The following is a 14,820-nucleotide window of genomic DNA, read 5'->3' on the forward strand; positions in this document are numbered from 1 at the left end:
TTCCTAATGCAAACAATATACATTGTTTTTGTATTTTATGAACAGAACCAGTGAACATCAATATCAATCAGATATCACATCCTGAACACTGGTTAGTGAAATTACACAACAAAAATTATAATATAATGATCTTAAATTAGGAGCGTTTACTACTTTCGTTGTATTTGTGTTTGTGGACAATTTCGTTAAATGAATTACGTTTGGTTTAGTACTTCCCCATCTGAGTAAACAGCCCCCAATAAATAAATAAATAAATAACAACCAAACGGTTGCTGTGGCGTTGGTGACGTCACGGGACTGGACGTCCCGTGACGTGAGAGGAAGGAGGTCCGAGCCCGGTTGGCCGCCGCCGCCGGAAGTGAGCCGCTCCTCCGGCGTTGTTGTCGCCGAAGCGAACGTGAGCTCCGATGCTTTAGAGACGGCGACGATTCAACGCGGTTGTCTTTTCTCCACAGCGGACACGTCCCGAATGACGTCACCCGCGTCGCCGAACGTGACGCTGCTAGCCTGCCGCTGCTAGCCTGCCGCTGCTAATACGCTACCGCTGCTAGTGGGTTAGCTTAGCTGTGATGCTGCCGTTAGACAACAGAGCGACGAGTAGACGAAGGCGTGTTTCCGCTCGCATTGATGACTCTGCCTCTCTCCCTTGCGAGATGTTCCTCTCAACGAGGTGTTCCTCTGGTCCACAGTGAAGAGGCGAAATCCCAATGGTGACAACATGAAGATGGAATCTGCCGTGAAGCAGTGTTTGCTGCCCAGAGCCCAGAGAGGAGAGAAACCACACGGCGCGGACGGAGGACGGGATGAACGTGAGTTGGAGCCGGTGGGTGAGGAGGACTCTCCTGAAGAGGACACCGATGGAGGGGGTCCCAACATCCGCATCAAGGAGGAACCGCTTCCGCAGGACATCGGTGGGGGGCACACTGGAGACCCGCCCGGCTGTTCAGACACCAACCCAGACTCCCATACGCTCAGGGCAGATGTGGACCAGCTGCAGGGAGGCGTGAAGGAGGAGTGTGACTCCGACCAGCGGCCCGGTCCTCGGGTGACGGAGGTGGCCGTGAAGGAGGAGTGTGACTCCGACCAGCGGCCCGGTCCTCAGGTGACGGAGGCGGCCGTGAAGGAGGAGTGTGACTCCGACCAGCGGCCCGGTCCTCGGGTGACGGAGGCGGCCGTGAAGGAGGAGTGTGACTCCGACCAACGACCCGGTCCTCAGGTGACGGAGGCGGCCGTGAAGGAGGAGTGTGAGTCGTGGATTAAAGAAGAGCCGGACGAGCAGGAGGCAACGGGCACCTCTGAAGGAGATCATGGAGAGGAGGTCTGCACAGGTAGGGGCCGACCCTCTATCTGCAGTAGAAGAAGAGAAGAGTTCTTCTTCACATAGATCTCATTGATGCGACACATTTACTGTATTTGTTTCCCATACGTTTAAATACTTCTATATTGTCTGTGTACATAAGATCTTACTCTTCACCTCTTTGCTTTCTGCGTGTTTCTCTCTCCGACATAGAGTCGTCATGTGACTTCTATCCGTGTCCTCACTGCACGGTCTCCTTTACTGACCTGGACTTCTTGGAAAAGCACGTCAAGTGGGTCCATCAGAAACAGTATCTTGCCAATCTGAAAAAATGCCTTGCGAGCAGCACACTTCTGATCCCCAAACACACCTGCGCCGTCTGCAGCGGCACCTTCAAATCCAAAGTCCACCTGAGGGTGCACGCCCGCGAAGCCCACCCGGCCGCCCCGCCCCGCAGACTGCACCCCTGCCCGACCTGCGCGCGCAGCTTCCAGTACCTGAAGAACCTGAAGAATCACTGCCAGCGCTGGCACAGCATGTCCGTGGTCGCCGCGGGGGGGCACCTCAGCTGCGCCGACTGCGGGAAGAGCTTCAAATCCACCTGGGGCCAGGGGCCTCACTTGTGTCACGAGGCGGCCAACGCGGAGTCCGAGGACCAGCCGATATGCCTGGACGTTGGCGTGCAGTGCCAGGAGTGTGGCAAGAAGATGGGCACCCCGCAGAGCCTGCAGGACCACATGCGCACCCACACGGGCGACCGGCCCTTCGCCTGCAGGGACTGCGGCCGGAGGTTCGTGGAGCGCAGCGGCTGGCGGCAGCACGTGAAAATACACACGGGGGAGAAGCCCTTCAAATGTCAGGTGTGCGGCAAGGCCTTTCTGAGATCGCACCACCTCAAGTGCCACCTGACCACGCACTCCGGCAAGAAGGAGTATTCCTGCGCCGAGTGCGGGAAGGAGTTCGGGTTCAAGTCCAGTCTGGATCTCCACCTGCGGACTCACTCCGGTGAGAAGCCGTTCCCCTGCGGCGTGTGCGGGAAGAACTTTAACACCCAGAGGAACCTGAGGGTGCACAGCAAGCTGCACACCACGGAGAAGGCTCACCAGTGCGGGGAGTGCGGGCTGAAGATCGGAGATCTCGGGGCTTTGAAGATCCACCTGCGGACCCACACGGGGGAAAGGCCTTACCACTGCACGGTCTGCGGCAACAGGTTCATCCGCCTGGCGCACCTGCGAAACCACCAGCGCACCCACACCGGGGAGAAACCCTACAAGTGCGGCGACTGCGACAAGAGCTTCACCCAGTCGGGCGACCTGGTGAAGCACAAGAGGGTCCACTCGGGGGAAAAGCCCTACGAATGCCCCGACTGCCACAACCGCTACACCTCCTCCGGGGATCTGGGCAAGCACAGGAGGAGCCACAGCGACCTGCGGCCCTACGCCTGCCCGCAGTGCGGGAAAGGCTTCCGCTTGTCGGGCCATTTGAAAACGCACATGCTGACGCACACGGGGGAGAAGCCGTATTCCTGCCCCAACTGCCTCCGCAGGTTCGCCCGCTCCCACCACCTCTCTGGTCACATGGCCAGATGTCGCTGAGCGCCGGTGAGAGAGCCGCAAATAAAGGGTGGATGCCGCCGCGCAACGGGCGCTATAACGAATGTACCAACCGGCATCTGTTTGTGATTATTTAATGTTAGCATTTCTCCCCCTGCACAATGAAATATGTAATAATTTATTTGCTGAATGCATGAGCTCTGTGTGTGCTTGGTGGCCGAAGATTTTTTTTTTTTAATTTAATTTCCCATTAAATGGTGAATTGTGATTCCTTCCCATTAAACGTCTGACACTCTTCAGCTGTCGTTTGTTGCTCATGCGGCTCCTGATTCACTCGCTTAAGTTCACTCTTGTACCTGTGATGATAGAACTCAATCCACATTTGTTTTATAATGCATAATTGTTCTGATAATGGATCTCGCTCTGGAATATAGATTACAGGCGTAGACCAAAAATCTGAACGTGCGCTGTTGATGGAAACAGAGAAATCATCGTTTGTATGCTGCTCTATTCGTTTGCACGTTGTGTCCTGCAGAAGAGGAGCGAGGGGCGCGCCGACGGGACCGAGGCGCTCGTCTTAACAACCCACACACCATGTGACTACATTAACACATGACCTCATTAGATGTTCGTTCATACACACTGGTACGAATGAACAAAGCGAGAGAGGAAGCAACCGGGGAGGTGGAGGGATCTCACCTGTAAGTGAGTCCCAGAGGAGCAGAGAGAGTCTGAGGCCTGCAGGCTCGTACCTGCAGACACGGCGAGCCCGCCCACCTAATCTGAGCTAATCCGCCTCAGACCGCTGCTTCGCGCAACACCCTTCTGAGCTTATTTTGGACTAATTAAACTAGCAGCACAAATTCGCTTTCCAGGATTGGAATTCCTTTGATATTTCTAATTGATTATTTAACACGACTTTGATGTTTTAAGAAGTTACTTTGAGATGTTAAATTGACAGTTAGGGGATTAATTAGTTTTCTAGAGCTCAGTATTTGAATAGTTATTTGACGGATGCCGGGTTCATAAGCTTAGTCTGGATGTCCCGTTTGCTTGTTGAGGCCCTGGCAGAAGCCCCCATCGGTCATGACTACGGGGGGGTGGAGGGGAGGTGGAGGTCAGACCAGCGTCTGGACCCGCGTCCGTTCTCTGTTCCACCCGTCGTTTCCGCAGTGGAAGAAAAGCAGAAGGAGAAGCACCGTTTTCTTATTGGCTGGTGTCCTGACAGGAATATTAATCTGCATAACAATGTGACATGTGCAGCACGACATGCTAAATATACATGTTACACGTGTTTACTGAGATAAACCAGCAAAGCATTTCTGGTAATATGTGTTAGACATTTAAGGTGTCACGTGGTACTATAGTAGTTTTTGGGCTCGGGGACCAGATGACCTTCACTAATGTTACTAACTTCGAAATTGTAACATTGTAATTTCATTTTGTTTCTATTTTTTAATCCCTCCTTGTCGCTTGGATGAGGACATCTTCGCCTCCTTTCCTCCCCCAGGACGAGGCCCCTCAGCCGGACCCGCCTCGGTCAATTCGGGGGGAATTGCTCTATTATTTCTACGTCCGCAATTACGAGGACGGAGCGGATAACAAAGATGTATTTAAGAGTAAATAATATTGAGTGTACCTTTTGTCCGAAGCTGGAATCAATACTTCTTAAAGCGTGTCCATTTTTCATTTAGCCGCGTCATGTCTGTGCAGGTGGGGGTGGGGGGGGGCAGAGAGATGAATGGCTGCATTCTCTAATTCCCCCTGTTGCAGTTATCATAATTGTTGAACAAGCGCGGCTTTTAAAGATCGGCCTGGAGGAGACGAGGCCGCGCAAAGAAAGTTTAATAGATTTGGAAAATTGAGATTGATTGCAAAGCAGCCGTTTTTCGGACAAACATGATCCGGGGACGGGGTACCGGGTGGGGGGGGGGGGGGAGGGGTCTGGGGACGCATCCGGACAGGATAGAGGGGTTGCAGCCTGCACCGGCTCGCCGGGTCCTTCCCAGCTCGAGGCCTGCAGCGGTGCAGAGACCCCCCCCCCCCCCCCCCCCCCCCCCCGGCAGCAGTTCCTCTCTGGAGGCACCAGGGGGAAACGGATAGCTGTGGAAACGACGCTTCGGGGATCAGGGGAGCTGTGGAAACGTCTCTCGCCCAGAAGTTTGGACAGTTTTCTTCGCAGGAGAAAGTGTGCAGAATCCCTTCTCTTTCTTCTCTGCTCTGTGGAGCTTCGCATCACTCCGTCTCATCCATCATTAACAGGGTTGGTTCCAGCTAACAAAGCTCCCTGTGCGAGACCTTTGACCCCGTCATTTGTCTCTGCACGGTGGCTTTTACAACAGTGATAGACGGCGGTGATTCACCCAGAGTGCATTTGTTCCCGCACGTTTTGATGGCGACCATTGTTTTCACATTCGGTGCATTCTGGCTCTTCTGTGCTCCTCAGAAATGTTGCCCACAGCCAATTTTCGCCTTTCCCCTGTCCAATTTTCCCTAATATTCAGATGATTGTGGCATGATGCGTTCCTTCCCTTCTGTCAGCGTTTGGCTCTTTTCCTCCTGCTCCTATTTTCCCCTGATTCTCTTCCACTCTCCTTCTTGGATTCTGTCGTACAGCCACATTATGGGAATGTTTGCTGTGACACAATCGGCTCTGGTACGGATGCTCTCCTGCAAATCATCCTCAAATCCAAACATGAAACCCAAACATTTATTTATCCCGTCTCTGTCGCGGAAACAAATGGCCGAGACGTTTCCAATCCGCCCCCCTTGACAGACAGCGGCTCGCCTTTCAGGAGAATCGAATTACTTACATATTGAATCTTATAAAAGTCCAGTTGAGGGCATTTTCTTTTGGTGATGTAATTTGGGCTGTCCAATTCTCCGTGTGTTTACCGGCTATATTTTCGTCAATTTGGCAGAGCGGCGCGTTTTGTGCGTTGGCGCCGGGTGTCACCTCTGTGGTCACGCTGCGGCGCTTTTGGTGTCGGCTGGCCTCGGAGGTCAGCGCGTGGGAAGAGACGCCGGCTCTGCGGGGCTTCGCTGCGGCTCCCGGGGCCCGTCCCTCCGGGGCTCCGGCGGGACGGGCCCACATCCACTCTTCTTATTCATGACGGGGGCAACGCACGGGTCAAAACACACCGTTTGACTCCCCGCAAACCCACTGGTGTGTGTGCGCGTGTGTGTGGGCGTAGATGAAACCGGGTGTTTTGTGGGGCCTTTGGTAAGCTGCAGCCGGCAGCGCCTCCTGCTTCTCTCCCTCTCCGGTCCAAATGTGCCTAAAAGCATCGCTCGCACAAAGGGAGGAGAGAGAGAGAAAAAGAAAAACGCCATTAAATTGTGTTGCATTGAGTGCTGAGAGTGGGCTGCCGAGTCGCACATAAAGGGGGAAGGAGAGACGCTGTTTATTCCCTATTAGTATCACCGCGTTGACAGCTTGGTCAAGAGGTGAGGAAGACTTCTCTCCCTCCCAACTGCCTCTAATGTTCGCACTGAGAAGCTACGCTACGCTGCTGTCGCCTCGACCGCGGCCCCCTTCCTCCTTTTATCCCCCCCCCCGTAACCCGGCGTCTCCTTCGTGCGGGGATAGAGATGTGGAGGGCGAGAGGGACTGACAGTGTGCGCTGGCCTGCTCAGTAAATATGAACCTCACCGAGCAGACAGACCCATTCATCACAGGCGAAAGAGAGGCGGCGGAGGGGAGGTGGGGGGGAGTCGGAGGGGGTACAGAAAGGACTAAGAGAAATGTCCAAAAGACCTCGGCAGGAGGAGGACGAAGAGAGGTGGGAGGGAAAAGGAAGCGGACGGAAAGAGGATGAGGGGAAAGGAAAGTGTACTGGGTGAAAGGAGTGGGAGGACGAGATAACGGGCTGGGACGGGGGATTGAAGGATGAATACGGGATGGGGGGAGAAAAACCTCCAGCACGGGAAGACTAAAGGCGAAACATCGGGGGACGGTTTATACTTCGTCGCAGAGACCTGGTGCGTGATCGCTTCCCTCAAGCTCCTCGTCGTGGGAGCAACGCCGGTTTCGCTGCCCCTCAGAAGCTCGCGTCTCACGCCGACCTACGATTTTAACCCTGAACAACAGGATCTGGAGGTTGAGAACCTCACGAAACCTCCCTGAAGGCATTCCCTGTAGTTCATTCTGTACATTCATTCATTCGTGTTCATTTTGGCTATTCAAAGGATACTGCGATATGGTGAGCGTGCATGCACCCAGGTGGGATCGGCTCTGAAGGGACTGGATAATAAAGGAAGAGGTGATCCGGTGCAACCGTTTCAGTGATGTTTCTTGGAGCTTCTTATAAACTTGTAGTCCAGTTCTCTGATATCTACCAAACACCAATGAAAGCCGGTCTACTTCTGTCCAGTCCTTCAAACATTGGTTAGAAGTTCTCCCAACATGCGGCCTCTTAAAAGCGTCCCTTGGATTGGACTCTCATCTGCGTCGGAGGCCTGACCGCTCCCCAATGCGTCCCGAGACAATAACCACAAGAAAGTATTCGTCTAAAGTCCCAGAGTTCTTTGCCCTTTCCGGTCCATGTCCTCGAATTTCCAACAACTTCTCCCCCGTTGGCTCCCGCCCCGAGACACCTCCCTCCCATCTCTTCCCCCTCGGCAGAGAGACGGGGGGGGGGGGGAGAGGGAAGATGATGTGTGACAGATGCCACATTTCGACTTTGTGTCAGGGAGATTAATATTGACACGGTGTGTTTCTTGCCGGGGGCTCGTTGGCCGCGCGTGTGTTGGGCTTTGATTTCATTATCCGCCGCTCGGCCCGCGTCTTCTTTTTCTCAAGAATCAGACAATAACAGATGTGGCGACCGAAATAGAGACGAGTGAACGGGTCGCATCGCCGGGTGGGTCGGCCATCAGTCCTGTTTGCCGTGGAAGTGCGAACCCCCCCCCCCGGGGACACCCGCAGACCCTTCAATTGATCAAGCCCTTCAGTGCGGCGCCACACACGAAGGGAAACGTGTCGGTTGGTTAACAGAAGGCTGCTCGTACTCTACAGTTCTTTGACACGTTTCAATATATGTTATAATTTCAGCTCCACTTACTGGGATTTAACTACCAGGTGCTCTGGTGGTGTAATAGTACAGCATATACAATATGAATCTGGCTCTTCTCGAACCGGATAGAAGGAGGATCTTCCGTAAATAAGCATTTGTGATGAGATTCTTCAGGTGTCTAAAGCTGTTTTTCGTGGCAGAAACCAGAAAACGTCTCATTTTAGTTTTGTCTCCCCCCCAAAAACCAGAAGACGACTTGGTGTGTTTGTTGAGGCAGCGTAAAACGAGCCAAGCGGGACGTTCTGATGTTTGACGGGCTCTCTGGGGGACAAACTACCTGAAGGTGGAACTGTTTCTAAATGACCTTTCGCCTGAGGGATGCATTTTATTCACCAACGAATTAAAACATTTCCCTTTTTTGATGAGAGAATTTCAGCAGGCGATTTTGTCGTTGTGTAATAAGTTCTCTGGATTCTTTGAGCGCACAAAGCGGTTCTTTTCAAGTCAAAGTTTGAATGCGAGACTTTGCCTAAAATGTCATTGTGGTCTTTGTACTAATTGTGAACTCTTGTGGTCTTGCTGGTTTTGTAACAGTCTAGAAGCATCACATCGGAATGTGGCACCTTCCCACCAGAGACCTCCGGTGTGCCGAATTGGAGGGGAAAGTCGTGTTTGAGTGGAGCGCTTTGGTTTCGGGTCTTCCTCAGCGCTCATGTGTCGTATCAACTACATGCTGTTCGATTTGACGGAGCAATCGAACCGAATCGCTTCAAATGTCGATGCCCGTTGTTGATTCCGGCGATCTGCGAGTGGCTTCCGTGTCTCCCGGGCCGAAGCTCGCCGGCCTTCACCGCCGACTCGTAAGCCTCTGAGAACTTTCTGAGACGCTTATCGGAACATTTCTGAGGTGGATGCAAGAGATGGATCCTACAGCTTCCTGATTTGGTAATTTCAAAGCGTGGGGCTTGCTGTTAGTGGGGGAATAAAATCAATAGGCCCCTCTGGAGAGGAGTATCGCTCGTAGTCCTGTGTTATGAGAGAGGATTCGAAGCAGGAAACGCAGCCGACGGAGGAGGAAATAAGGAGGAGCGAAGCCGCTTCAGCGAATAAACAAATAGAAAGCAAAGCAGGAGAGAGAACGCAAGAAGGAGACAAGAGACCAATGGGGGAAACAGTTGTCGCCAGAGACTTTTATTGGCTGCCCCCCCCCTCCCTCTTCTGTCCACGTGACCACCATAGAAATCCACAGAGAGAGAGAGAGAGAGAGAGAGCAGTGAGGGTAGAGAGAGAGAGAGAGAAATGAGAAAATAAATGACTGTGGAAAGATATGACGATAGGCTACACGCGCCTTTAAATCTAAAAGGGAATTCGCGACACACTCGACCAATTTGTCACCGTGCTTTTTGCCTCTTTTCATTTCTTTTTTGCTACTCCCCCCCCCCCCCCCTATTATTTTTCACCCCTTCAATACCCCGATGCCCCTAATTTACCCCACTTTCCCAGCGCAGGCCCGGCCGATGGGCACGTCCCTCGCTATCTGCACGTTGTGCAGCTGTCTGAGGATCTGGAATCTTCCTCCTTCTGCCTCGGCGTGGAACGCACCTGTCATAGGAGGTGTTTCCCCCTCGTGTCCAGGTCTTTATGTATCGGTTTGTAATTCACGACAAATCCATAAATCCGTCCACCTCAGCTGCTCTTTCAATCGGTCTCCCTTCATCTGTAACTACAATCAGATGCGTTCCTCCTCCTCCTCCTCCTCCTCCTCCTCCTCTGCAAACACGGGTCCATCACAATCTGAGAGAAAGGAGGAAATGAGATGCATTGTGAAAAAAAGAAAGAAGAAAAAAGAATGAACGCGCCCGCGGTAAAGGATGTCTGGAAAATAGGTGGAAGAATGGAATGGAGAAAAGAAAGAAAACGCAGACTTAAAGTATACCCCCCTCTCTTTTATTTAATTTAGACGCCAGGCGAAAATCGATCCTGCCATTCGATACGCAATCCGAATCAAGGCGAATTAAGCGGGCGGAAATTAACTCTGAAAATATTTTTGATGGAGTGGCTTGTAGTCTCTCGGCCAAATGGACTGCAAAGTGGAACAAATGACAGGGGCCTAGTGGTGGAGACAGCGCCGCTCCATCTTCCATTAGGCCGTAATGGGATAGGTCCAGCCCCCTAGCTCGACTCGGCTGCATTAATCAAAACAGCCGCTATATGAAGATTTATGGTTCTCCACTCCAGCGAAGCCAGTTCTCGGTGTGTATGTTTGAAGGAGGGGGTCGGAGTGCCTCCCCCCCCCCCTTTGCCTCCCTCTCTCTCCCTCTACTTCTCTCCCTCTACCCCCTCACCATCCATCCTATAGGCTTCGCCCCTACCTGTGGGCCTCTATACAACTAGCGCCTTTACACACACGCGACACCTTCTCATCTTCTCTTTTTTTTTTTTGTCAACAGTCTTCTGTTGACTCGGTAATACAGCTGTAGTATCTGGTCTACATGGACGCGGTGAGTGGTGAAGTGAAGAGGCTCTACATGACCTTCAGCCACATAAATATAAAGTTGCATAACCCTCCTGAAAAGAGCTTTATTTTATATATGAGTCCACATGACTTGATGTCTTAAGGCCAATCGATTCATTTCCAGATGAAATGTATCGGCCACACTGCAACAACAAGAACTGTGTCTTGATGTTTCGTATTTTTTTGCGAAAGGTTTTCGTCTGCGGCTTCTTCTCCTCTCTCGACCTCCGAGCCGTATCGCCTCCCCGTGGTCTCCTCCCACCCGCCAAACACAGACCGACCGGGCCTCCTCCGCCGTCCATCGGTGAGCCTTCAGACCGCGGCAGCCCATTAGGAGCAGGGACGGGTGAGCGGGCCGCCGCTGTGACGAGCCGGAGGGACGGACGGACGGACGGGGGGGAGGGACGGAGAAGAGTGGGGCGGCTCGGCGAGATTAAACCTGGGATCCATCCAAAAAAAACTTCAGCCTGAGTTGTGGTGAGATCGGACTGATCGGACCGACTTCTGTGTGCGGGTGGATGAACTCCACCTCATTCACACACGGCTCTCTCCACCCTGAACCTCTGCATCTTGTCTCCTCCATCTCGCTCCCTCTTATTGCACTTCACACTCATTCCCCGTCCCGCGGCCTCTAACTCTCCCATGCGGATAAGCAAAGCAGCACTGAGACATCTCTATATCCGTCTTTCCATCTCTCCTTTCCTCACCGCTTCCCCCCTTTCCCTTTCTTCTCCCTCCTCTCCTTGTGAGCAAAGGGGAAGCTCGCTGCCAGTTTCAGTCTGCCAAAGGGTTTATTTAAATTAGAAACGCTCCAATCTCCTCACTCCCCCCTTTCCATTCGCGCGCTCTCGCTCGCTCTCTCTCTCTCTACCGTATTTGCTTTCTTACCTCTTTCGCTTGGACGAGGGTGACTCCCGCCTTTCCTCGCTCACGGCCTCTGGGGTCCCGTCACTGCCAGGCAACTTTGTTTCGTAGATGGAAGTGGGGGGAAAGCGAGGGTGGAAGGAGAGAGGAAACGAGGCAGAGGAAGTGCAGAGGTGGGAGAGTGGGAGTTGGACAGGGGTCAGGGGAGACCTGTTAGCTGGTGTCCTTCAGTTCCTTCTTCCTCTCATGGCTCATTCCTCCCAGATTAGGACCTGTGACTGGCGTTAGGCTTCCTCACCTGGCTTTGGATCTTCTTATCTCACAGCAACGCGATTACCTTTACTTTTCCATTAACGCGCTCAGATCTTGTCTCTCCTCGTCTCACCCGCTCGCTGTTTGTCCCCCCAATCACGGCCTCGCACCTCCCGCCCCGCCAGGGAAGGGTCAGTCATCACGCCTAATCATCCCCCCTTTTTACACCGACCCACCTCCCCAATAACTCTTCTATACTTCCCTCCTCGGGCTATAATCCCCCCCCACCCCGTCTCCCCTCCTCCTCACCCATTAACACGCAATTATTTTGGGGGGCTGACACGGGCAAGGGGGAGGAAACGAGGTGTGGAGAACACGGAGCGACTGTGTCTCTAATGGCTGAGTGACACCAGACGAGCTCATAGATCATGGAGATTATTAATACCACTGTTAAACACCCCGTTCGGGCTTCGCCTCCACCCGCACGCGCAGACACACAAAGCGGCCGCGCGTTTGCAGACCCCCATCGTATCTCATTCCCGGCACACATCTTCATGCGAGCTGTCATTCACGCTTGGTAAGTCGGCACCAATTTCATTTGAGTCATTTAAACAATGGCGGGTGCTCATTACGCCGCGTGGTTGAGGGGTAGGATCATATTTACAATTACAAGTCTCGTTGGCAGCGCAGGCTATTATTCAGCGGCTCATTTCCTCGTGACTCGCCTCCTGCAATATTTCTAATGACTTGCGATTCCAGGTTTGATCCGATTATCGTGAGGTGGGAGACTCTCTGTGACTTGCCGGTAACGACCAGGGAAATGTGGCCTTTGCATGGCGTCTGGGGCCCATCCAGGGAGAGCGGATCGAACGGCAGGCCACCCCCCCCCCCCCCCCCCCCCGTGTGTGTGTGTGTGTGTGTGCGTGTGCGTGTGCATCAATGACCTGTCCGTTTAACCGTTGGGGTTCTGGGGAGAAGACAGGGGGAGCCGGGCGTCCCCGGAGAGCAGGGTCTGGGGAAATCACACTCTCACTTTCCCCAAACAACCTGGAGGCTGCATGGCAGCTGGCAGCAGCCAATACACGCACACACGCACACACACACACACACACACACACTCTCCCGGTGTCCTAGTTTATATGCAAAGAGACTCTTAAACACACTCAATGGCCTGCGTAAATATTCCGAATGCGGCGAGAATCACACAGAGCTCCTATAAACAGCCACATGATCTCTCAGCGACGTTACAAAGGACCCAATATCAGCTGGTTCTGTGGAGCGCCGAAGTCACTTCTTCTTCCAACATTGCAAAGCTCCTGTTGAAGTAACCCGCCAATGACAAAGGGAGTTTGAAGTCAAAGGTAAAAGCTTACTTTAGTTTTCCTCTGCTTCATTAGCTGATCGCAGTGAGCGCTGCCAGTGCCAGCTCATTGATTCCTTAACTAATCACTCTAATTAAAATGCCTTTTATTCATTCGATGGCTCACATAGCAGCCTATCGCTCGCGTTTAATCATCAATTGCCACACAAATATACAGATATTTCCCATCAACAATTTCCGTGGTTGGCCTGCTGCTTCATGCAAAGACATTCTACACTTGATCACCAAAAGTTACTCACACTTTAATTGAGCTCCACGATGCTCGTTCAGATGTCCTGAGCTGCCGGGCGGACTGTTCCCTAAAATATCCTTTGTCACCTGAGGAAATTGGTTTCCTGTTTATGCTGCATGTTATAAATGGGTCTCTTTGTCTGTGAATGATTCGTGCAGAAAGAATTTACACCCTCATTATTTGGAGAAATTAGAAGAGAGGAGTCGTTAAATAATTTAAAAAAAAATGCTGCCAAAGAATTATACATTGTCCCACTCTGTCTTATTTTGATGGATGTCTGTTTATGACTCGTTCCGCCTAGGAATTCCTACAACATTTCTTTCCTGATAATTTATCAATTTATCAGCAGAGATTTCTATGTTAATTTCCTCGAGCCCTCCGCCTGAAATAAAGTATCTCACTCCCAAATGATCTCGAACTAATTAAGCAAGCGTTAATTAAAAATTTGAGAGAGGATGAACGTGGTAGAATTGTTATGGAAACGTTGAAGTTAATCAAGCTTTCGCATTATTGATAACATCCTTAGAACAGTGATCGATCGGGAAGACATTAAGTGGCAAAATAAAACCGCCGCATTCAGATTTGACGGGGTGTGTGTGCGTGTGTGTGCGTGTGTGTGTGCGTGTGTGTGTGTGTGGCAAAAAACAATTAGGTCCATAATACATAATATTAGTCCTCTTGACAAATAGGATATATTTTGTGTCATTCCAAACCTGCCTGTGTGCACGTGCGAGTCTGCCGGTGTGGGGGGGAGGGGGGGGGGGGGTCTCTTTATCACACCAACAACATTAATCACATGTATGCGTTCGGATTGCATTGTAAACTCCTAGAGACCGAGATATTGACGTCTGTTGATATGAATATTTCCCCTCTTTGCGCGGCTTTAGCCTATTTTAGTAGCGGCTTGTCTTTACGTGCACCCCCCCCCCCCCCCCCCCCCCTTGCCCCCCCACCCCACTGCACGTCTGTTTACGCGGGTGTCAGAGCCCGTGTGGCGTGTACTTACAAGGCGCTTCATCATCCCACCAGCGATAGGAGCAATTCACCCATAAAGTGGGTCTTTCGCCCATAAATAATATTCAAGTCGCTCTATTGTTAAGTGAAAAGTTGACTGGTGTTTGATTTTTTTCCCCTTCTTTTTTTTTTCTTCTTCTTTTCCGCGGCGACCTCGGGTTAGGACTCATACATCACGGGATGACAGCTATAGAAAGGCCCTAAATTAGCAACTAAATCGAATATTGATCAGCTATGTGCGGCCCTGCGAGTCGCGCCTCCTTGCCGTTTTTTTCCGGAGAGAAAAAGAGAAGAGAAGAGGGGAGGGGGGGGGGGGTAGAGGGGGAGGAGGGGGACGGTGAAAGGTGCTTCTCTCTCTCTCTCTCTCTCTCTCTCTCTCTCTCTCTCTCTCCCCGTCTCACTCTTTGAGTTCAAGTGTTTGTCTGGGTGTGTGTGTGTGTGTGTGTTGAAATTGGATGTTTGTTTGTTAGACGCCAGTATGTTGTTTGTTTCCCGTCCGTAAGCCAATGAGACCGCGTACTAATCGGTGCCTCTCTCGAGGTCTAAGCAGACCGCACATGCGTTCCTGCCACGCTTTGGCTGTCCGTCCGTCCGGGTCACTTGGAACCGTCCCGCGCGCCCCCGTCCCTCCGCGCGCATCGCTCGCGGGTGTTTGCGCAGAGCTCACGTGAAGGCCCTCATTACGCGCGCGAACCAT

General features: G+C 52.1%; 1 protein-coding gene across 4 annotated transcripts; it reads left to right on the forward strand.

The window, feature by feature from the left end:
* The first annotated feature begins 281 nt into the window (after positions 1–281).
* LOC120809983 (uncharacterized) lies at positions 282–3,149 on the forward strand. 4 transcript variants are annotated; one of them, XM_078094375.1, is made up of 4 exons: positions 282–397; positions 690–1,045; positions 1,103–1,328; positions 1,511–3,149. In XM_078094375.1, the coding sequence occupies exons 2-4, from the start codon at positions 719–721 to the stop codon at positions 2,890–2,892; spliced, it is 1,935 nt and encodes a 644-aa protein (XP_077950501.1). In that variant the 5' UTR covers positions 282–397; positions 690–718; the 3' UTR covers positions 2,893–3,149. The 4 variants fall into 4 exon arrangements, with proteins under 4 accessions (XP_077950501.1, XP_040020093.2, XP_077950500.1 ...); XM_040164159.2 differs by having other exon boundaries at positions 690–1,328; XM_078094374.1 differs by lacking the exon at positions 282–397 and having other exon boundaries at positions 430–1,045.
* The last annotated feature ends 11,671 nt before the right edge of the window (positions 3,150–14,820 follow it).

The sequence above is a fragment of the Gasterosteus aculeatus genome, chromosome 20 (assembly GCF_964276395.1).
Source record: "Gasterosteus aculeatus chromosome 20, fGasAcu3.hap1.1, whole genome shotgun sequence".
Lineage (NCBI taxonomy): Eukaryota > Metazoa > Chordata > Actinopteri > Perciformes > Gasterosteidae > Gasterosteus > Gasterosteus aculeatus.